The sequence below is a fragment of the Dromaius novaehollandiae genome, chromosome 12, assembly GCF_036370855.1.
Source record: "Dromaius novaehollandiae isolate bDroNov1 chromosome 12, bDroNov1.hap1, whole genome shotgun sequence".
In the NCBI taxonomy this organism is placed as follows: Eukaryota; Metazoa; Chordata; class Aves; order Casuariiformes; family Dromaiidae; genus Dromaius; species Dromaius novaehollandiae.
The window spans coordinates 9228054-9252129 of record NC_088109.1 but is presented as its reverse complement, the minus strand read 5'-3'; the positions used below and the strand labels follow the sequence as shown (position 1 = coordinate 9252129).

The window sequence follows — 24076 nt, the reverse complement described above, 5'->3', positions numbered from 1 at the left end:
ATATGATTAAATTGTCAGCAAATGATGTAGTCATTCTCTGTATTTTTGTTTGTTACCACTGTGATGTGTGGAAGTAGGAAGAGGTCAGCTTTTATGACTAGGATGGACGGAGGAGGGGAGAGAGAAAATTTCTGATTTTAAGGGAAAAAAACAAGCTTTGCTGGCTTGATAGGATTTTAAGTCATTCAGTTAACTTACTGCCTCCTCAGAAAGCTTGTCATTAGGTCAGATGCACTGTAAGTCTGTAAGATGAAATGTGTAACCTTCAAAAGCTGAGACAAGACCCAAACAGTTTGGATGGGCTCTTTAGCAGAAATTACTAGACAAAAATTAAAAAGAAAAAAGGCAAGGCAGTTTGGTGTTCTGTTCTTCATATCTTCAGCCTTTCCTCTCACCACTGAAAAAACAACTTTCCCTATGTGTTACCTCATAATTACTGAACATTTGAGGTCTCTTTTTTTAATGGTTTGAAAATAAAACTAAATTGAGTATGTGTTTTCAGCAGGCACAACAGTAAATGATGACGACACTTCTGTTGATTGGCTTCTAAAGGCTTCATTTCGTAGAGAGGGGGAAGCAACCATAGTTGTCCTAGCCCTGGGGAGTTTTTCCAAGTACAGCTTGGTTACCTCCTTAAATATCCTTATAGTTCCACAAAGTTATATATATGTCATCCTATTCTTTTTAGACAAAGCATTTTTGCAAGTTTATTTTGCCAAAACCAAGACATATTTTTATCTTGTAGCTTCAGGGCCTGTAGTGTTGCTCTCTGCTTCTCTTTTTTACAAATACCTATATAGAATTAATTTCCTTTCTCCACTTAATCTTTACAAAGTGCACTGTTAGGTCACTTTCAGTTTTTCGAAAAAGTGGTCCTTCATGAAATTAAAGTTTTCCTTTTACAACTAGGAAAGAAACTATCCAATTTTCAGATGTCACATGCTTTCCAACCTGTTGGCCTCAAAACGTGTGATCCACCTTCATGTTTGCCCTTTCAAAGTACATTTTCCCTGTTGTTGCTTGCCTGAAACTCTTCTGTGGAGGAGAAGAAAAAAATGGCTTCTAGGAAGAAATCTCTTTTAATAAGAAATCAGTAAAATAAGGTGCTGATTTTTGTTCTGAAACACTCTGAGAACAACTAAAAGTAAGTTTGAACCATTAGCAGGTTTTCTGTAACTTTTACTGTTAAAAAGTCTTCATTCTGTTTCCATACCTAACATTTACTGCAGACTGGCTATATGCTTAATGCATGCAGTGTTGGAAACAGTAATTATGGTTCAGTACAAAATGTGAAGTTTGGGATTTCTGGAAAGTTCTAACATGAATATAAATCTCTTTAATGTCAGAAAAGTAGATCTTACTTCTCTGCTTTTCTGTTTTGGCTTTTGTGAAGGTACTGAAACTTTTAGTTTTGTGAGTGTTCTCACAGGTGGACTGGATGTCTTTTAAAGCAGAATAAAAGAAAATAAAAACTAAATATCTGAAATGTCTCTGGATCTGCAATACATGTTTTCAAAAGGTCTCATTTTGAGAGTTAAAAATATGCTCCAGTGAGGTCTTCGGGCTATATGTTTAAAAGCAGCTAAACTGGGTGAGACATTTGCATAGTAAGCCCTTAGTATGTCTAGCTCGAGTTTCATACTTGCAGGGTTTGAGCTGAATATTAGTGCTTAAGTGTTGTGACTTCTTCTCTTAATGCTAACTGCGTAGTGTTAACTAAATACTGCTATCTTGCAAGTTACATAAAGCTAAAGATGGACTGCTTACTCTTTTCAAGCAGATATTGCAGAAATGGCTTGGGTAATACTGCCATGTTTCTCAAAGGGGCTCTGCAGAGAGCACAGCTAACATGACAAGGCCGTGTTATGATTCAGTGACTTTAGAGGTGTATAGTTATTAAATGCACAAATAAAATAGTAGGTGTTCATAAAACAATCCAGATTACTAATAAGAAGAAAAGCTATTTCTCCTTATTGCAGACTGGAGCAAAATTTATTTGTGAGTATTAGTGACTGTAAACTTTTATGTCAGTATGAGCTATATTCAGTGCTATTCTATATATTCAGTATGCAGAATAATGAATATTTGATTCAAAATTTACTAATCTGAAATAGAAAATAATTACCTTGCCTGACTGCCTATGGTGTAGCCGTACTGACTACACTAAACTGAAGTAAAATGTGGAGCTGATGTCTGGTAGAGAATGACTAGATATAGAATGAATATCCTGACATTTTTTTAAAAGTAGACTTTTAAGAACAGCAAATTAGTACCAACAGAAATCTGGGCAAAATTTCTATGGACTAGATATTAAGAAGGCAGTCTAAGAAATTGCATAATGAATGGATGAATAAAGGTTGGGAAAAGATAATTACATATGGTAGACTGCAGATAAAAAGAGTTTGTGGTGCAGGTTTTTTTAAAGTTGCAAAGATAAACCTAATGAAATATTGATTAGAATCGTGCATAAACATTTCTGACAATGCTGAATTTCCGTATTTTCTACGGAAGTATGGTATCTCTGTGGAGATTTCAATTATAAAGATTTTTTCACATTTTTTTCTTATATAAAATATAGACCTGTTAGGCAATAATTATGATCTCTTAAATCTTGAATCACTGAACTTCGCAAGTGTGCAGATTAAGAGATGTTGATAGTGAAAACCTAGCTGGCCATCAAGCTAGTGATAGAAGGCTCCAGAACTGTGCAGAGGGCCCAGGCAGCATTTTTAGAAAGTCCTCAGGCATTCCCTAAAATTTAGGACATGCACGTATCTTAAAACAGGAAAACTCAGTAATTCCATTAGATCCATAATTTGGAACAAGAGAAGGTTACTGAAAACTAGAACACAGATCTTCTAGATAATTGTTGTTGTAGCTGTTAAGCTTCCCATTACTTGCCTTGTGGACAGGAAATGTCTTTGTTAAACTGTACAGAGAGATTTGATCTTTTATTTTTTTCTTTTTTTTTCTTTTTTTTTCAGCTTAGCAAAGCTGCTGCAAACTCAGAGGGGTAGTATGGCTAAGCAGATTTGTCATTAAGCTGTAGACTTGCTTTATTTTTAAGTGACCGCTGTAAAAAAAATTAGCATACAAAGTTGACTTCCAAGCAAGTTTCATTTTTGATAAGTCCAGGAAAAAAAGGCAGATTTAGGCAGTTATACATCAGTAATGAGTCAGATTAAGTTCTTCAGTTTCAACTTTTTCACCAAATATTTCTAGTTCAGATCTCTCCTCTTTGAAGACCGGAAAAGACTAGCCAATACTCTACAAAATTGGTTTAAGAGGAGGATTAAGGCCTTAATTGAATGAAACATATAAGGAAATGCTTTAATTCTTTTTACTTAATAGCTTTACTTAATACTTAGCAAAAAGCAAATTGGACTAAAAATTAATTTATTTCTGCATTTTCAGTGTATAAAAATTATAACAATTTGTTATCCAAGAGAAGAAAAAAATAGTACTTTTGCAGTAAAAATGAACAGTAATTCTGAGGCAGAAAGGAAGGAGAGGCTCAGCACTCGTGAGGACTTGGTACACTTAAGATAATTTGATAGCATGCAAAACAGAGAAAAAACATATAGTAACAAAGACAGGAATATGTGAATTTCCTTTCATCCCACTTTCCAAGGAAGGTGGCCACATTGAATGATGATGAATTGCATAATACAAGGAATCTATATACATGCATTGTATAATGAAGTAAAGATGTTTTGATTCGGCAGAAATCCTTTAGATCAGAGAAATAAAGTGTATTTCTCCTGTTTCTCAGGGAGATGATGATTTGGATATTGAATTGCAGTTGATAACAAAATATAAGTGTTGCCCAATTTAGGAGTATTTGTTAGAATCCATAAAAGCTAAGTTCTTCTGCTTTCAGCTTTTCTGTTTTTATATTGTGACTTTTGGCTCTGGAATAAAGTCTGAATGGAAAGCTCTGGGTAGTTAATCAGATTCCTCGACCTTATTTAGTTGAAAGACATCATTCAGAGTGTTTTTGAGATTTGTGTTGAGTTTGGATGGTTAAATCCTCTCTGTAATTGTGTACTACTATTAGCCTTTTCCTGCAGTATCTTAGACAAAAGGATCATTCAGAAGCCAATGAAAGGGAGATGGAGTTGGTGTAATTAAAGAGCCGAAGTCTTAGCTGTTGAGGTGCCTTATTAAGTAGAGAATGAAGTCTGGCATGGGGAAGAGACAATGGTTGCGTAAAGGATGAAGGAGAAGGTTGGTGTGGTCCAGAATAGAGCAAGGTAGCCTTGCTGAAAATACTGTGTGCTTATCTATGTCAAGGTTATTACTCAATTCTCAAACCCTAGTTGGGGGCCTCTTCTCTGTTTCTTTGAGTAAGCACTTTGTGCAATGAAGAGGGAAAGTAATAGAAAACTGAGCGCAGTTCACCAGTTCTTTTCATCTAGCAGCATTGTCTAATACTTGTTCGTTTTACAGTGGTCCTTGATGGCTGCTTGACCTAAAGTTCCTGTTGTACACATAGGACCACATAGTTGCGTATAAGACCAGCAGTTCCCATAATTGTATGCTAAGTGATGTGTGCTCAGTGTATTTTCAGTAGACCTGTCAAGAGGAGCCTATTAACAGCTTTGAGATGGAAGGCTAGTTTCCAGGACGATCCAGTTCCCTTCCCTGTGGCCAAAGAACAGAGTCTTTAACTTTCCTGGTACAGGAGAGCCATCTACAGTTGTTGATGTCATTGAACTGCAGGAACTTCATCCCTAGGGCCTTGGGAACAAATCCCACAAAGTTCTTGCAGTTCGTTCTTCTTACTACAAAGAGAAGTCTTTTGCTCCAGAATCGAAAGTGATTCTTATCTTCTCAAACCTGTGACCTGAGTCAGTGACCAATGAATCAATGGGAATTCATTTTTTTCCTAAGAAAGACTTGAGTAGACCATATTGTGGACTCTGACTTGTAGAGAAAAGATCTGTGGTCCCTTTGGACTCATACACTTGAGTCATACACTTGAGAGAAATGTAACATTGAAACGTGTTTCTTATGCATTCAAAATAGTTAATATGCGAGTCAGACATGTCTAAAGTGGATGTTAGAACATCCACTATTTTAATGCCAAAGTTTCGAAACACTATTATCAATAAACTTGCGTTCGGAAGAGCTTGATGTGTGTCTGCAAAAAGAGTGACCAGGTATTCATATGCCTGTGTTGACACGGAAATGCTTGAAAGGGAAAGAAACTATGTTTGCATCACAGGTGGAACAGTAGCAACAAGAGAAGATCCATACATCTTTCTTTGCCTATGCAAATAAAAAATCTTTTCTTGTCTGAAATATGTTACATATTGTGTGAAGCTCTGTGTATATATTCTAGTGCAGATTATAATAAAATGTACAAAATTTGAAAACATTAAACTCTGCAAGATCTTCAAGTAACAATTTTTGGATAGGTTTCTGTAGACTTTTAAAAACAAATACCCCTGACATATTCCTTTCTTCCATTTGTTTTTCCAGTTCTTGTGTCTGTTCTGTTTCCTGTAATACACACAGAGATCTTCCTATTCCCAGTGGCACTCTTTCAGCAATTCTGATGCCCCATTACACTCAGAATATAAATTGTGCCAAAATCAAAACTCTGGACTTTGTTGGTATATCTATCAAATCAATGTATCCACAGTAGATCCAGATTTGTATTCTAGAGGCAACATCCAACTGGAAAGCAGTAAAATAATTAGCATTGTGGACTGTTTGTTGTTGGAGCTGATACTTAATCAACAAATATTTCCCTAGAAATGAAAATAGAGATTTCACGTAAACTGTAAGTGAAAAATACATCAGATATTGTTTCAAGGTTGAGTCTTTAAAAATAAAAATAAAAATTGAACCCCCCCCCCCAAATATGTAGATAGTAAATCTGACAGTCATGGAATTTGTTGAGTATGTTTTTAACAAATAGATGGGTTAATTCTCTACTGCATAACTCAAGTATATTGGGCTACCATGTTGTTTCATATTAATGTGTATGTTTGTTTGCATAGGTACGTGCTCACCAGTTAGTTTTACCACCTTGTGATGTAGTGATCAAAGCCGTAGCTGACTACGTCCGTAATATTCAGGACACCACTGATTTGGATGCCATAGCAAAAGATGTTTTCCAACATTCACAGGTAAAATAAAAAGTAATATATCAGTTTTGTTTGTTTTGTTTTAAGAAAACAGGCTTGAAGAATTTCGTTCAATAAAAATAGTGGTTTGTGGCTGTTGGTAAATGTCTTAAGTGCCCTAATTTAATTTTCAGTGCTTTTGGAAGGCAGAAATATTACATTTACTCTCAGTGCTTTGCAGTTAAATTCATGATAACCAAACAGATTTTGTAGTTTATATACCGTCATTGTGAATCTATGATACGTGCCGATAGCGTTTTCAAGCTTTATCCTGGCAGGGATTGCCAAAGTATTGTGATATTTGTGTTGGAGCGAAGCCATAGTACTCTTGGGTCCATAGGCTTTAGTATTGTATGTGATACAGTGCAAGTTCACTATTTTTCAGTGGTGGGCTGATCTATAGATGACATGCCTGGATTTGCTCGTGACAGATCTTTTTTTATTTTAGTCTAGAACAGATGACAAAGTTACTCGATTTAAGAGAGCGGTTGCTTATTACTCAGCAACTAATAAGCCTATGCCATTTCATCCACCACATTACCTAGGTAAGTATTTAAAAAAAAAAAGTTCATTTTAACTAAAAGCTGTTATTAGCAGAATCTTAAAAATGCTTATATTCACTGGCAGTTTTCATTAACTTTTGAATATAAAGTTTTGAAAGACAAAATTTTCTTAGGCTATAGGCAGAGGTTGTGTTTATTCCCCGAAATGAGAATAACAATCTGACTGATTTTATTCTTAGTTATTGCTGATTCAGTTCCAGCATTAGGACAGTTGAGAGTGCAGTGCAGTGAACAACTGAAATCTGGTCACTGGTTCCAGTCATGAAGATAGTTTCTATTTCTTTTGTTTCTCACTGGACTTTTCTGACATATCTTAGAAATCACTTTATAGCGTTTGATTTTTTTGATGTTGCAATATACTTTCCTAAATTGCAAACATAAATTTTGCTGCCATTACAGATTATTCTGAAGGTTAACTACCAGATAACTACCTGATCACTGGATCTACCACATGTCTCATTTTTAACACTAAGATATATAGAGTTTCAGTCACCATACTGGTATACTAATGTAGATGTTTTCCTTCTTTCATTGTGTCTTTACATTCAAAGAGCTACGTGAAAGAGCATTAGGGCTATGCTAGGTCAAATACTGTCGTGATAGAAACTGCCAGCATTATGTGTCTGCCATTGTTTTTGCCAACTTCTTGCTTATGACCACTCCTGGGCTTTTTTCCAGTTAAGCTTCCTTTGATTCCCAGGTAGAATAGAAGTAGGCATTAATGAGCGATACAAACAGTTGAGTGAAGGTGATACAAGTAAAATAGACTTCACACGCTACAGAGAAAAGTATTTTTACTAGGAGGTAAAAGGAAATAAAATTGACTTGTTTTAGGTGTAATAGAAAATAGTAATGCTAACAGAACAAGAACAAATAAACCATAGGAAAAAAAAGGATAAAAAGGGTAAAGGTAAAAGTTGTGTCAAATAAATAATGAACGTTTTCATGAGTGTATTTTTTCTCCCTGCGTGTTATTTCCCCTCCTCCCCCTGCTTGCAATAAAACAGCCAGACCAAATCAGTTTGGAATGCCTGGTATAGTGCCACCATATGTTCCTTCTCAGATGCTTAACATTCCACAGACCTCACTACAAGCAAAACCTGTGGTAAGTATAGCCTTCTGCCGCTCTCAGGCTAAGTCTAAGAAATGTATTATGCCAGCCGAATTAAAATCGAGGTGGGAATGTATAGCTCACCTTTTAACACAGGTGTTTACTGTAAATTTTAACTTTGGAACTATAATGATGCCACAGACCCTAGGAGAAGGATTTTTGTGAACGTTCAAGAACGCTGAGGTTTAATTGCGTACCTTTGGAAAATGCCACTTAGTTAAACAATGTATGTTGTTTTAAAACAAAAGCCTTTTTGTTACCTTTGCTTAAGAAAAATTACTTTATTTTAGGCCCAGCAGATGTCCAATCAGGGTGGTGCCCAAGGTCAGGGTCCATACCCATATAGTCTCTCTGAGCCAGCCATCACCTTGGAAACAGGTGGAAAAAGTCTTTCTGAGCAGAACAACTACAGTAACATTCCTCATGAAGGAAAACATACACCATTGTATGAACGATCTTCTCCAATAAACCCAGCTCAGAGTGGGAGCCCTAATCATGTGGATTCAACCTATTTTCCTGCCTCTTCTACATCTTCTTCCTCCGACAACGATGAAGGCAATGGAGGTGCAGTGAAGTAAGTTTTTCATGAGAATACTTTTTTACTCGGTTTCTATTAAAATTAAGTTATTTTCAAAATCCTTTGTCAGTATCCTGGAAGTAAAGAAATCTACACGTTAGTGATGTGATAGACCTTCAGGTCACTATGACTACAAACATATCTGTACACTCTAGTCACCTTCTTCTTTAAAAAGCAGAAAGCCAAAACTAAATCAGGGTGGTTTTTTTCCGCTTCTGCTCTCACAGTTTATTGAAAGAAGGAAAGATTCCGGGAGCTTTTGGTAAATGTCATAAAAACCTTACAGTTCTTTGTATAAAAATACTCTTACTCCACAGTATAATTCATTAACATTTCAATTGCCAAAAAATATGAAACTTTCCTGAATTTGTGATTTTTACACTTCTGGAATTTGGGGATAGCGTGGTTTTCCAGTGAAACTGGATGTGAATGTCAGAAATTCAAAATTTAAGGCAATGGCTTAAGAGCTCTCATTGACATACTATGTGTAGAACAAAGCACTAGTGAAAATGTTCTCCCCTATTGATGTGCCTTGTTTAGTGCTGAAGTATTTCTGACTACCAGTAGATCAGATATCCATCTTTGGCAATAAAGTTGTGCAGACTTTCATTTGATTACTGCTTACTGACCTGCAAAGAGGAAATTTGAACAGAGGCCATTTGTATTTACTTTCGTCTTGTTAGTTGTAGTGGCTTACTATATGAGAATCAAAGCCTGTGCCTTTATTAAGTCTATGAATAATCCTAAAAGTTTGGGCTTTTGTGTCTTAATGTAAGTGTGTTTCTACATGTTTTTAAATTCTGAGTGTATCTGTGATTATGAAAGGTGGGTTGGAGTTTGCTTTTCTGATGTAGTCTTTTGATATTAAATGTATTAATGTGTTTTGCTTAATAAATGAAATAAGTTTGCATAGTTTCCATGCTGTATAGAACTGGAAACTTACCTGTTTTAGAAAAAGCAATATAAAATATTTTTCAGAATTTTTCATAGTATTGTCTGTTGCATTTTATGCAGTAAATGTTGAATGAATTTAGTAACCGAAGTATCATTTATATCACTGTTTGCAGAATTAGTCTTCTAACTGAGGGAAATTACTTGGCACATTGAATAATATTTAAAGTTCAGTCAAGAATTTTTTCTGTTTGAACATTATTTATTTATTGTAAAAGTTTCTGTATAGCTTTTAAATACAATCCAAATATTGACATAGCATAAATGAAAAGATGTAGTTGTTAAAGTGCCTTCGGAACTTCTACAATTTGGCATTTCTAAAACTTAGGATCTCTGAAAATTAAAGTCATCTCTGGCTGATAAATCCTTGGTGACTGTTAATGGAACTATCACATTGTATCTTAACCAGCGTGGTAATGTTGTTTTTTCTTTATGTTGTCATTCAGCCATGTCAGTGGGAACAAAATAGGCTGGGAAAAAACAGGAACCCAGTCAGAAAGTCAAACACGTGGAGATCTGGGAGACCAAACAAAGGTAATTCCTTAAATTCCAAACATTACAATTTATTGTTTTGTATTACAGTTCTATAGTGAACCTCTGAGTAGAATTTTGAAAATTAATCTGTAGGATTTAGAGTAAATTTTTGTAAGTTCTTTTGTGAATTACAAAGCAGTGGCTTTGAAATACAATTAGAAGTAAGAAGGAATATTGCATATATATGAAAAAAAATCAAATTGTGTTAGAAAATACTAGATACAAAATATAACAGAAACAAACCTATAAACTTGTTTACTTTTTACAGCAGTCTCATCTTTGAATATTGCCACCCATTTTTACGGTAGTGTATTATTTTGATTTTAGTAAGGAGTACAGCAGCCTAAATTGAACAACTACAACCTACAATGTAGTGAGGTCACCTCCAACACACCTTTCAAAATTAGCCACACAGGCCATTATAGGTATATACTTGTTTTCAGCTGTGTGTATTAAACTCAGCAAAGGAGTAAAAGTCTGTTACAACTGCCTAGTCTGAATTACACATAATGCATCTTAAAGCAGCTGCATGGTACCAATTAGCATGTATTGGTACTTAACTACTAAGGATGTGATAACTGAGCCCTTGCTAAAGACTTAATATTATCCTATTAAATTTCTTCTAGTAAAAAACAAGTTTTAAAATCATTGTCAAATTAAGAGCCTGATGGTTCATATTCCAAGGTTCTACCATGTTTCATCAAGAATGTTCAAAGCATTAACACTTTGTATCTCTATATTTGTGATGGAGCTGTACACAGACTATTAAATCTGTCCAAAAAAAAAGCCATTTAGTTGTGAGTTACTTGTGCTGTAGGAAAACAGAAGAATGTTTCCCTTGTACCTTTGGCATAGAAATTCCAGTAAACTTTGGCTTTGTGCTTAAAATATCAAGCTGATGATTTCATCCATCAGTGCGATTATTTTTGCAGGCAACGCCCCATGTGATAACTGTATCTGCCTGTGGATTAGTCACAATCTGCAAAATGCTAATGTGACCTGTTACATTGCTTTTTGTCTATATTAGGGGACATTTATGAACCCTGATGTATCCCACCTGCAGGGAGCCTTGCATGTACACCGTACAGCCTGATGGCCTTTAGAGGAAGGAAATCAAGATGAGTGGAATAGCCAGGAGCAGGTGGTGGTGCATCCAGTGGTGTTCCTTCCCTGAAGCTGGGTGGTTGATGGGTTAGGACTGTGGCATGTACCGTAGGGCATACCTGTCTGTCTGTGTAGACACAATTAGAGCTATATAAGCAGTGTTTAAACTTTGAAATGGATTTATGTGTGCAGTCCAGCTGAAATGCATCCAGTTTAATGTATAAATGCTTTGAGTTTTACTTGCATATTTTTTTAAATAACAAACTGCTGCTTTAGCTGTCAGTGGCAGGGGAAGATAGCAGTATCTGTTAAGCATGACAGGGAGAACTGTGAGTACAGTTTTGTAGATGAACTTACTTCCTGTGGAGGTATAAACAAAATGATTAGAAAAAGAAATGTTTATGCTTCTGTTTTTCTTTATTTCTTTATATCAATTGCTCAAAATTTCCAGAAGATTTCCATTTTGGAATGAGATATGTGCATTTCCGAGGTAGTTTAAAATGTTCAGAATCTAGCTTAACATAGACAGATAGCATCAATGCTGATACTCATTTCTTTTCAATTTAGAGGTCAAAAAACTTTGGTTGTAATTGTCTCACTGTGTGATATGACAAAGGCATGCTCACCTCATTCGGGCAGATGAATAATACTAAAAAAATTACTTGTAACTATGGCAATTCCTCAGCTTAGGTGTTTGAATACCACTGTAATAGGCTCAAAAAGAGCCTGGGTAGTGCAAACAGGGATAATATGTTGCTGCAGCTGGATCTTTTACTCCCTGCAGTACAAGGCAGTTGTGTAAATTTCTGTTTGTGGTCAAGTACCACTGTCCTTCAGTTGGGGGGGTAGTAAAGGCAAGGGCAGAAATCTTTAAACTGTTGAGGAAAGATACATGATAACGCAGCAACAAAAGTCTGGATTGCCAGCTATAAAATACAACCTTTCAGTGATGTTAGCCTCTTTGATCTTATGCTTAAAATGTAATCATAATGTTGCCCCTTTGAAATTTTGTTAGAGCATGTTTTTTTTAATAATATGCATGTGCTCATAGACGGTTTTTGGAGGTGTTCTTTTTTATTTTGGGGTTGGTTTTTTTGTTTTTATCTGTGGGTTTGTCTTTTTCATAAGAGTATGAAATGAACAAGCTTAGCTTGCTTGGGCCTATCTTTTTCTCTCCCTTGTGCTTTCTGTGGGATTTTATGGCTTTGGCCATTTCAGTTTCAGCTTTGTTGTTTAAGTCTCATAGAGCGTGTGAAATTTTGTGCACAAACTGAAAATACTCATGCATAATGTGTCAGCTGATGCACAAAATAAATAAATGTCATTCTCAACAGTAATTTTTGATATTACTGTAATAGTATACAGGCATGAAATTAGTATGAACTTTTTTCTTAAACTAAAGACAACTTTCAGTTTTGAAAGCAAAGATTTTTTAGGAATGGACTCTTACCTTTTTGCTTCTGTTTGTAGTATCTATGAAAGGTATAACACCAATGCTCATAAAAGCCTTATTCACTGTTAGGCTTACAGTACATTTTTATACATCATATTTGGCTGTAAATCTGTGAATTAAATTCCTAGAAATGGAACTAAACACCACTTTAATATCTGGCAATCAGAAAATAGGGCCATTTTCCCTTTTTCTCTTCTTCACAAAGTAAAATAATTTGATTCTGTTTAAAAAACATAAAACCTATATGGCTTTTAAGTTCTGCTACTGTATCTTTTTAATGTCTTGTATTGCACTATATAGTCTTTTCTGTTTCATTTAGGAATATAAGCAGAGAAGGGGTGTATTAATGGCAGTCTAGATAAATTAAAGAGTTTGTGTCTATGTGACTCTGTGACAGGTTTTTATGGTCAGTTAACTCATCTAGTTGGTGTATCTTGGACATGCTTAGTTACAAGGTCATCAGTATTGTATTAAGAGGTCATCATTCCCACTTCTGCACTGTGCAAATGCAAATTAAAGAAAATAAGTTACTCTTGCTCCTCATAGATAAAAGCTTTACTATAGTTTTTATTTTTTCACTAATTGCATTTTGCTAGCAAATGAAGGCTAAAAGTCTTCAGAAAGTTTTTAGTCTTTGAAAATCTTTTAGCAGACTTTGGATGATGTATTTTGCATATTCATACTGATACAACATGAAGCAATTATTATTTTCAGTTGCAAGTGAAGAAGGACATCTGCTATTTCTGTTGGTTGATCTTCTGGTATGTTTCCATACACATTGAAAAGCACTTTATTTTGTATATTCTGTTACAGGCAGAAGGTTCCTCTAGTGCTTCTTCAGGAAGTCAGGCAACTGATGTCAAAGGGAATCAAGCCAGTAATCCACAAATCCCATGCCTGTTGTCAATGCCCACCAGAAATCACATGGATATTACTACCCCTCCATTACCTCCTGTAGCACCTGAAGTATTAAGAGTGGCAGAACACAGGCACAAGAAGGGGTTAATGTATCCCTACATCTTTCATGTCCTAACCAAGGTATGACATTTAAAATCATGTACTACAAAACAGTGATTCTGTAAAGATAATTACACTTACATCTCTGGCTAAACAATATCATGAATTTACGTCCTTTTTGTTACTTTGAGTTTTGGTCCTTTTTTAGTGCTTCTAACAACTTTCTCTCTCTCCATGTTATCTAACCACTGATCTGGTCTGATGCACTGTTCCAAAAAATATGAGATGACTGTTGTTAGAGGTATTTACTTACAGAATTACTCATTTTTCCTGAATATATTATTTAATATTTTTACATACCTACATGCGTGTGTGTGTGTATATACATATGTATACATGTGTGTGCATATATATGTATGTATAGAGAGAGAGTACCCATTTCCATTTAAAAACTTTTGTGTATGTGTTTTGGTGTCTCTGCCAAGTCTTCTCTATTTTCAGTGTTCAAGAATACTTGATTTCCTCACAATTTGATACCTTCCATCCTATCAAAAGACAAAAGTTTAGTTCCTCATTCCTTCTAAGTGAAAACAGAACTTGATAGTTTTAATCCTGTTCCACTGTAGTGTTCAAAACGCTTAGTACTGGTTCACATAAGTCAATTCCCTCAGGGTACATATTTGTACAGCACCTAGCAAAATGGCATTGTTCACAGTTCCTGTTAATTTGTATTCATCCAAAAAGTCCTTTTCACTACAAAAAGGAGAGTAGGCAAAGTCCATGACGGAGATCTGAAATGCATACAAATAAATGTTCCTGCGTGAAGCTTCGGCTTTGAATTTCCTACTTCCCGTGTGTTTATTTTGCACCATAGCTTGTATTGCTGTACCTTTCTTACGCTTCCCATGTTTATGGAAGAAAAGTGGGGAAGAATCAAAAGGTGTAAGAAGACTATATATGCCACTTCCATTTCGTACTTTGCTTAGCCAAACACAATGCATTTAAATACTACTGGATATCTGATACTATATCTCACAATGGGAAGAAATCAATTAAATGCCCAAATTTGAGAAAGCCACTCCAACAGAGGGGAAGAAGTCAAAGTAGAGCCTGCTGCATCAAAATAAAGCAGTGCTGCTTAAGACTTTTTCTTTCCCCACTCCCTGAAATGCTTTTGGACAAGTATAGGGGGGACCCGCGGTGTGCCAGTGTTACACTGGCAGGGACCTTGTATAATTGAGGGATCCATTCCAAATTGACAGACAAAGGTGTTTCAGGATATGTTGTTGTTGTGTATAGAGAGAAACCGTACAAATACATGTTATACCTAAAGTAGTGTTGTCTGAATTAAACCCAACAATATCCAGGACAGTACCTGCTGTATTCATTGCTGGGACAGTTTACATGATTTTTAAGCAAAAGTAGCACAGCAGCCAGCAAAAGAGTGTGCTTATTTCTCAGTGTTGAAAATAAAGGTTGATGTGTGGCAGCAATGCAGTGAAGGGGTTAATTGCCCCCAGTGTTTTTTCTTTTTATTCTTATTGGTAATTCATAAACACTTATGTCCTCTCCTAAATAGGGGGGAGGAGTGAAGAAGAGAGTTACTTCATTCCTTTCCTAGGGCTAAAAGTTTTGCCTGCCCCTGCAGTGGTGGATTCATCTTGAGTGGCAAATGGACAGTCTTCTACCTGGTTTCAGGAATGTCTAGAATTTCCCTGATATATTTCTACAGTCCAATTAGTTTGGAAATTTAGAAATAATATTCCATGCTGAAACTTCAGAATCTGAACTTAGAGGGAAGGAGACTGAGTTGGCAGCATTTGGTAAAAGTGGGCATCATGCTCTGTGCCTTGACTGGCTATCACTTTATGGAGTGTAAGTTAAAGAATGTGTTTCCAAAATGAAAAAGATGAGAAGTTAACTCTGGTAAAAATGTGTATATATACAAGAAAAATACTCATTTTTGTTATGCTTTATTCATATTGTATTTAGTACTGTGTATATAATAAAGATTGCTACTTTTTTATGTTGTCTCAGCTTACATCAAAATCTTTATGTAGTCATACACCTATAGCTTTATACAACTTCCACCAGTTTCTATCTTGTATTATGCTTTGTGCTGATTGCAAAGGATACGTGACATTATGCTGATATAGGATACGCATATGGTGTTTCCCTATATCTCGCCTCTTTGCTGGAGTGTTTAGTTGGAAATGTTACCAGTATGGCTATTTCAAGTGCAGTTATAAATCTGTTTGCTAGTGTTCTCCCTACGTGTGAGGATTTAAGTTAATTTGCTTTTAGGATTTTTGATACAGTAAGAAACTTTTTTCTGATGGACATGGATCTTCTACAAGTTGCATTTACTTGAGAAGGAATTGATCTTATTGAATTATGTTACAGGTTTCCATTTTTCTCCTACATAAAAAGTACAGATTGGTGGCATTTTAAAACAGGAAGAAAAAATGCCCTTTTAGAAAACAGTAGGTACTTAATGTGAGAGATGCATCCCTGGAAATGGATAGGGTCTGTTCTTAAGAAAATTTTGTTGAGGTCACTGATGCCAGCAGAAATTTGAAAGTTGAGTAAACCTTCAAAGATGTGGGTGGTTCTTGACACCATTTCTAATAGGGGTTGATCTTTTTATTTTCAAAGAAAAACTTAACATGGTTGGATAGGCAGATACAGAAAGCATCGTGTGTTCTTGGTATATGGAATGTTGGAGAGTTCTTTCATGCCCCCCTGCCCCCCATAAAGGAAGGTATAAAATGCAAAAACTTTCTTTGCACACAATAAAAACAGCATTATTTATGTAGTTCCCCGTTATGATTTTTTTGTCAGTTCTGCTCATAACATTATATTTTTATATTGAGTCCACCAACACTGTTTCAAATCATTGCACCAAAAAGCTAGACTGGTGTTTTTAGACAGCATGAATATTTCTTAAATAGCTGTCTGAAATCTACATCAGCTGTTAGCATTTATTCTTTAAGTGTACTTTGAATGTCTGTTAATTCTATAAGCACATTACTGTATTTTCATATGTACTACTTCACTTTTAAAAGTATCAGGATTTGAAGCTAATCCTCACCTGCAGATAGTCCAGCCAAAAAGAGGCATGTGATGGAGAAGAGAAATTGGAGAGTGACAGGGATAATCAGAGACTGGAGACTTGTTGGAGGAAAGCAAGTAGATTGTAGGGTAATCCTCCTCTAGCGTTACCTCCACATGCTTAAGATCCACATTGCTGCTGAATCACATTTTTCTAAACTGGATGAGATTAATTTTAGTGTGCATATCTAAACATTTTCTGTTCACTATAACATGTGATATGTTTCTGCTTTCTTTCATGAAAAGGGTGAAATCAAAATTGCAGTTTCTATAGAAGATGAAGCCAACAAAGACCTGCCTCCTGCTGCTCTGCTTTATAGGCCAGTTCGTCAGTATGTTTACGGAGTCCTGTTTAGTTTGGCAGAAAGCAGAAAGAAAACTGAAAGACTTGCTTTTAGAAAGAACAGACTTCCACCAGAATGTATGTACTGTAGAATCCATTCTTATTTCTCTTCCCTTTGCTATGTTTTTATATCCATTTGTACCATTATTTGAATGAGAATAGTTATTGAGGTTTCATGAATGTAGCTAAACCTGGAGTAATTTATGTGTACTTTGATCCCATGGATTATAGAAAAAGATGTTAGTTCAAAATCTTATTTCCTGTAGAAGTTTAACAACTATAAATGGTACCATTTATAAACAAGTTCTGAAGCTTGTTTTTTAAAATGTATATTCAAGCTACTGTCAGGCTTGCACGAGGTATTGTCTTTTTTGTCATAATTTTTAAAGTATACGGCAGAACTTGATTACAGGAAACATCTGTTCCGTGTGCCTACATACAAGTGTGCATATAATTTTTTCAAAAATGTTAGATGCCTATACTTTCCTTATCTTTCCCTCTGTTATGCCTGATGTGTAGTTAAATGTACTTAAGTGTACAAGTCTCTTTAGTATCTTTCAAATATTTACATATCAAAATTCATCTTTATAATCTGCAAAATTCAGGTGTAATGCCTCAGGTAAAGGCAGACTAAACTTTTGTGAACAGACTTGTCGCAAGGTACTTTTGCTAATTCAGAGAAATTAACATGACTGTTAATCTTCATATTAATCTGGAAGGTGTCTTTTTAAGTTTTCTGCTTCCAGGAATTACTATCATTCCAGAAAATTCAACCTCTTGATATTGTCAAGTGTTTTTTTTTAATATGAAATGCATAAAAGGAAATGATTAAACTTTACACTAGCATCTTAAAAAGGTTAAAGGAAAACTAAAGCATTAAGTGAATGGCAGCAGAAAAAGTATTTATATACAGGAGTCTGCTGTCAGTAGATTGTATTCAAGAAGCAGATGTTTAGAATGTACGAAAGTATCATTCACAATCCTCGTGTAAGTGTAAAAATAAGAATCATCAGTTGTACACTTTATTTTCATTCCCTTTTCTCTCCCTTTTCATTTTTAATGGTGAAGGTTTTTTTCTGTGTTCATATGGAAGAGGATAATTGTTCAACAGTGTTTGAAAAACTGTTTATCTTGGTATCTTTTGTGGGAATTAAAATTTACCCTGTTTGAAAAATGTCTCTAGTGCACAAACTTAACCCTTTTAACTCACACATATGTAATAGTATTTCAGGATAGGAAATTTAGGATTAAAATAGTAAAGTTACTTGCAATATTTGTTTATGCTCATTAGATTCTTATCCTTAAAAGTATACTACAAGGATTGTAGTGGTGAAATAGCTACGTGCTGAAGGTCTGCTTCAGTCTTCAGAATCTTTTCATTTTGTAAACTTAAACTGTTCTCTGTACACTACTGGAGATACCCATATAATCTCTGTTTTCTCTTCATTTATACTGCTTTTCAGTGGTTTTATCCTCTGTGGAGGCTAAGAACACTGCAGCTGACTCGGTTTATTGTTACAGGAGCTCTGTCAAATCTTGCTGCAGGACACATTCAGCTACCTGACCTACTTCTATCTTAGGACTGACCACGCTCTTAAAAAATGGAACATCTGCCCAAACGTTAGTTGCTTCACTGCAAAGCTAAAAAAGCCAGTAGAGATAGACTGAGCTAAGATGCAGCCTGTAGTTTGAAGGAACTACGGTGCAGGAGTACATTTCTTTTGGTCACCGCTCCTACAAGGCAATGAGCTTTGGCCAGAGACTGTAGAAGACAGTAGGGGAGAATAATGTCTTAAACAGCCTGAGCAAATTTATCATCTTTGTGGTACAGACCGTAACACTAGCAACATAGTGATTTTATGGTGAATAATTTCCAAGTACATTATATATCAGGATTATGAGAGGCTGAAATGTGCATATTAAACTTTGCATGTCAGTACTACTACTAAATATCAAAACAGTACAAATGAATTTTTTCATAAAAAAAACTTCCTTTCCTTTTAAATCGTTGTTATTTTATGTAGTTGAAAAGACAAAAAAAAAATCTGTTGGAAGAGGCAATCAGTGAGTTTTTTGTCTCTAATTGTCTGCTAAGTTATGCCTGTGCTATATGTGTCCTCATGTCTGCTACTTGAAGATATAAGAAGCTGAATAGCGAAGTTCTTTAATGTGCTTTTAATGCCAGCTGAGAAGCACAGACTGTGCTTCCCTTGCTTGTGAGAAGATGGAATTAAAATGTCTGACTTGCTATTCTTTTCAAGCCATGAAAAGGGTTATTTCCCAGGTTCTAATAAATACATAGGCATATATGAAACCATCAGCCTTTTCCACTCTGTGGAAAAATGCACACTTGTACAAGCTGTCATTAACTCCTGGTTGGATCCAAATGTTTGTTGTTTTAAGTCTAGCCACCCTGTGATGTACTGTTCTCCATCAAAGATGTATTCAGTTGACACTGTTTCTGCTGAAAGGAAAGCCATATCCTGGGCAGTTGCCCTGTGTGCAAAATCAAGCATGCTTGGTTCAAGCTGTACTGTCAGTAAAGATCATAAAGTTAAAAACGAGACTTGATTAATCTCATCTTGATTAATAGCTCATCTTTTGGTAACATCAGGTGCATCGCATCTAATGTTCAGTTCACGGAAAGAAGGCAGAAAGAATACCAGAAAACACCTGAGCTGTCGTTAGCAGTGAGGGCTTTAATAGACAGTGCAAGATGCTGTTGCTAATGATGTCAGAGCCTGTTACAACTTTCATATCTGTTTATCAAGCAGGTCACATTAAAACAGATTGATACTGACCTTGAAGTGTCTTGAGGATAATGTTCAAAGCACATATCAATATATTGCGCAGTTACTTATGCTACTTTGAGTATTCAAATCTACCTATCATCAGCAGGAGGGAGTTTAGTATTAAAAAGCAGTATAAACTAGCTCTGTGATGTTGTGGCTTAGCATACTCTGATCCTGAGTGTATTTGTTGTAGACATTTCTCATGTCCAGGTGGAAGTCCTGGAAGGAAAACAAGGCATTCCTCCGAGGACAGAGATCATCATTGGTTGAGGAAGGCAGTGGTTTTGGCACCAGTCCCAGTACAGAGTTGTCAAATGTGTAAGAAATGCCCTGGAGAAATAAGTAGATAGGGACACGTCCTAGTTTGGTCTGTTACGTTAAATGCTAAATTTGGGTGAACAGTACTATGGTTACTTGTCACCTGATATAGCTGTAATTCCTCTTTCCCATCATTCAGAAAGGGCACTGTTTACCAGTCCACTAGTGACCTTCATATTAAACCACACTTGAAGAAGAATGGTTACCTTTCCAACAGTAGTGATTATTTTTCAAAATTTTGAAGTCAGGATGGATCTCTGATATAGCCTCTACAGGCAGCATATTACTGAAGAAGATTTTTTTGAGAGCCAGTGAGGTGCTTTTGCTGTGGTCTTAATCTCATAGAGTCATGGAAGCTGTCATCCCAAGACTGAAAGCTTTGAACCAATTTTGGGTGTTGAAAGACAGGATTGCAGATAGAAAACATAGACATGAAATATTCCCTTCTTCTAAACTTGAGGTTGTTACAGCACAGAATACATAGAAGAAAATAATGAAACATTTGTGTTTTGTAAGGGTCTATTTTCTTGCTATTGTCTGCTGTTGTAGGAGTCATAGAAGCTGAAGAAGTGGTTTTCTGAGAGTACTTAAGTGTGATATGCATATGGAGTGTGATCTGTTTGCCTCTGGAGGAGCATCCAAACTGAAAAACTGAGTAGAGTTAGGAATATTGCCTCCCTTATCAAAAGGAAGTTGAAGGAAATAAGATAAGAAACCCAAAACACAAATAATTATTTTATGTCAGTCATCAACAATTTGATTTTTTTACGGCTAAATAGTTTAAACTGTTCCACATGGTAGCCTCATTGTGTTTTCTAGCTGTTTGCTTCTTCTAAGACCTAAAGCAATTAAAACCGTCTATTATTTGAAAACCCACATAAAATGCATCCTTTTATTTATTCATGCTTACTGTGCTGGTGTCCAAGGGCTAAGCGAGAAGTGAACACCAGTGTGATAAGCCCTGCACAAATAATAGAGTGGCTTTGCTGGCTGTTAAAGCCTATTTTGAATAGCTTAGTGACATATAAAAAACTGGGAGCAACCAGTGATTTTTGTACTGAGGCTACCAACTAAATATATCAAAATATTTATTTTCATTGCTGCGTATTATCTTTGTAAAACTCTTTTCCTCGGAGCTATAAAATGTAGGTGTAATGCTAGAGTGGTTTTATTCCAGAAAAGCGTATGAGAGTGCTTTGAGATGTTCTGGAGGTTCTTTTGACGTGCAGGTCCTGGCCTCTGATGTGCTTTGCCTGTCTCTAACTGTAAAATCGTTTGTAGAGCTGGCGTCTCATAGCTGAAGGAATCTTTGTAGCAGTCAGGGCTTCTCAACCCATAACCGAGAGATTTCTAGCAGAAGGAGCGTCTCTGTTCTCTGGCACTGTTTTACTGACCAAAGAATCTTTTTGGGCTGTAACCTGAAGCTTCGCTAACAAGCTCCTTGAATCTTTCTGCACTGCATAACTGGGCCCTGAGTTAAGAAGGGTGCAAACAGATTTTGAGCTGTGTCAAACCTGGGGTCATTCCAAGGCCAAAGATATCATTTCTCAGTCTTGACTTTTTTTTAAAAAAAAGCTTGTGTTCTGTTTTAGTTGCCTTCAAGCATAGAAAAAGAGAAATGCTGTAGCAGCAACAAGGAGTTGAGGGGTCTTGTTTTGTTTTGATTTGATTTTTTTGGATGAAAGGGACCATAGCAGACACAAAAATACTAACCTTTTATTAAAATACACTACAGTAAATTGAAAGCTTTATGTAACTTAATGTTTTGTAAAATTTTGAAAGAAAAAATAATTTAAACCCATATTTAAGATCTCATTCCATTGCAGTATTTGAACAACCATGAACAAGTATGATATGAGTTCTAAAGTGCTGATGTAAAATGTCAGTAGGACAGTGGTAATTTATAGTTTTGTATTGTTCTTAAAAGACCACATACAGAAAATATTTGTATTTATGTACTACTTTTATTTATCACTGATCAAGATGCAGATATTTGGGGGGGGAGTTGCATTTTCGAATTATGTTGTTTGTTTTCAAAGACTGCATGTGGTTCCTTTATGTTTTATATTCATTTGAAAATATTAATGTCAGCATTCCTACTGTATACTTGGTTGTATGTACTTAATCCGTAAGTGATCACAATTCAAAGATGGTACAAAGTGCTCTAATACTTTTTGGGCACAATGTTTTCATACAATGTTTTTAAAACAAAGATACATCTTAACTCTGAATTTTTTTCCTTCAACTGTTGTCATTTTGTAGTTTCACCAGTGATAATTAAAGAATGGGCTGCTTACAAAGGCAAATCTCCTCAAACCCCTGAACTGGTGGAAGCACTTGCGTTCAGGGAATGGACCTGTCCTAATCTGAAGAAGCTGTGGCTGGGAAAAGCAGTAGAAGATAAGAACCGAAGAATGAGGGCATTTTTGGCCTGTATGAGATCAGATACACCAGCAATGCTCAATCCAACTAATGTGCCCACTCATCTTATGGTGCTCTGTTGTGTACTAAGGTCAGTGTTACATTAAGGTAAAGCAGAGCGAAGGAAAGTTTTTACTGTGCTGCATAATCTTTCTGACATATTTAACTGTCTTAAACTGTGAGTTTAGAAAGTGCTAATTCATATTTGTTCATGGGGGTTATTTTTCTTTTAGAAACGTCACTTGTGAGTCTTAAAAGCATGCTGTATGCTTCAAAGGTTTTTTTCTTGAGTCTCTAGAAGGCTGAAGGGAGGAGGAAAAAAATCTTGTGTTGCAAAGAGGCCACTGTAGCATTTGAATTAGTTTACACTTGTTACACTCAAGCCTCCAACCTACTAGAAAATAACATTTGGTGTCTCAGCGGCTCTGTTGGTAAAGTTGTAAAGCAAAAGAGACAGTACTTCAGAGACTGCTGCTTAGCAGCTTATCAGGATGGAAAGTTCACGTGAATGATATTCTGCCTGTCGTGTTAGATTCCTTGTGCTAGAACTGCTCATCTAGTTGACGTGATGATAACCTGCAGTTGAAGTTTAGTATTAAAGAGGAAGTCACAAGGTCCAAAATACTTACCTGTTTAATTTTCAGGTTGAAAATTGGGCTAGGAACAAGAGATGCTTACCTTTTGGAAAGGGGTGACTATTTTGATATGTTTGCCTATAAATCTAGCAGAAGCCAAGGTGTTAGCATGTTGTGCAGGAAAAATTTTAAGCCATTTTTGAGACTGATAAACGTAAATTTGTCTCCGGTTCTGCTTTACTTTCTCCTACCCTTTGAGCATTAAAGCTCTCTTCTCTTTTTCCTCATAGAATAGTAAGTATACAAAAATAGACCAAACAGTATTTTAAACAAAGCAGAACTTCACATTCATTTGTACAGCAGGTTTTTTTCCTGTGACATATGACTTATATAGATTAATGTTTATTAAGATATAAAGTTTTACTCAGCACTTGTTTGGAATGACAAGCATAAAATTCACTGACTAGATCGTTTTTGAATAACATATGGTCTGGAAAACATGTTCACAAAATCTTTTTACCATTAGCCCTTTTTATAAAGACCATTAGTCTTTATATTATTTTACTTTTATATGTACCAGAATCTACTTTTTGTTTACCTTCTATTTTGGTTGCCTGTCCTCCATTTCTTCACTGGAAATGGACTGTTCTGGTGTGAATTACGTAACTGATTCACAGCCAGCAGCTCTTCTATATGATCTTAAACAAATTCAAGCTTTAAATCTATTTAGAATTTTGGCTTTTTAATTACTTAACTCTAATTTTTTGTTGCATTCTGGTGACTTCTGATCACATAAAATACCACTTAATTTAGCAGTTAAAAGAAGGATATAGTAATTATTGGCTTCCTCTGTAGGTATATGGTACAGTGGCCGGGGGTTCGTATACTTCGTCGCCAAGAACTTGATGCTTTTCTTGCCCAAGCATTGTCTCCAAAGCTCTATGAGCCTGACCAGCTTCAGGAACTCAAGGTAATTCTTAACTCTGACTTCCGTAACTGAAAGGTTTATTCCCAACTGATCTACACTGTTAATTATAGTGAGAGACATGTATATGCCTGTCTCACTGAAAACCTTGGATATTTACATATGCTTTCAAAAATATTGATCTTGGTATTTTTGAGTGTTGCAAAG

General features: G+C 35.7%; 1 protein-coding gene across 3 annotated transcripts in view; it reads left to right on the top strand.

Moving 5' to 3' along the window:
- Window positions 1–24076, top strand: part of FAM120A (family with sequence similarity 120 member A) — a 57289-nt gene that overhangs the window by 16673 nt on the left and 16540 nt on the right. For all 3 annotated transcript variants that reach the window (XM_064518877.1, XM_064518876.1, XM_064518878.1), the window contains exons 4-12: window positions 6009–6137; window positions 6583–6679; window positions 7705–7802; window positions 8099–8382; window positions 9783–9870; window positions 13241–13465; window positions 16742–16916; window positions 22211–22460; window positions 23800–23914. In XM_064518877.1, the coding sequence (XP_064374947.1) occupies window positions 6009–6137; window positions 6583–6679; window positions 7705–7802; window positions 8099–8382; window positions 9783–9870; window positions 13241–13465; window positions 16742–16916; window positions 22211–22460; window positions 23800–23914 (1461 nt within the window). The remainder of the gene's footprint in view (window positions 1–6008; window positions 6138–6582; window positions 6680–7704; window positions 7803–8098; window positions 8383–9782; window positions 9871–13240; window positions 13466–16741; window positions 16917–22210; window positions 22461–23799; window positions 23915–24076) is intronic.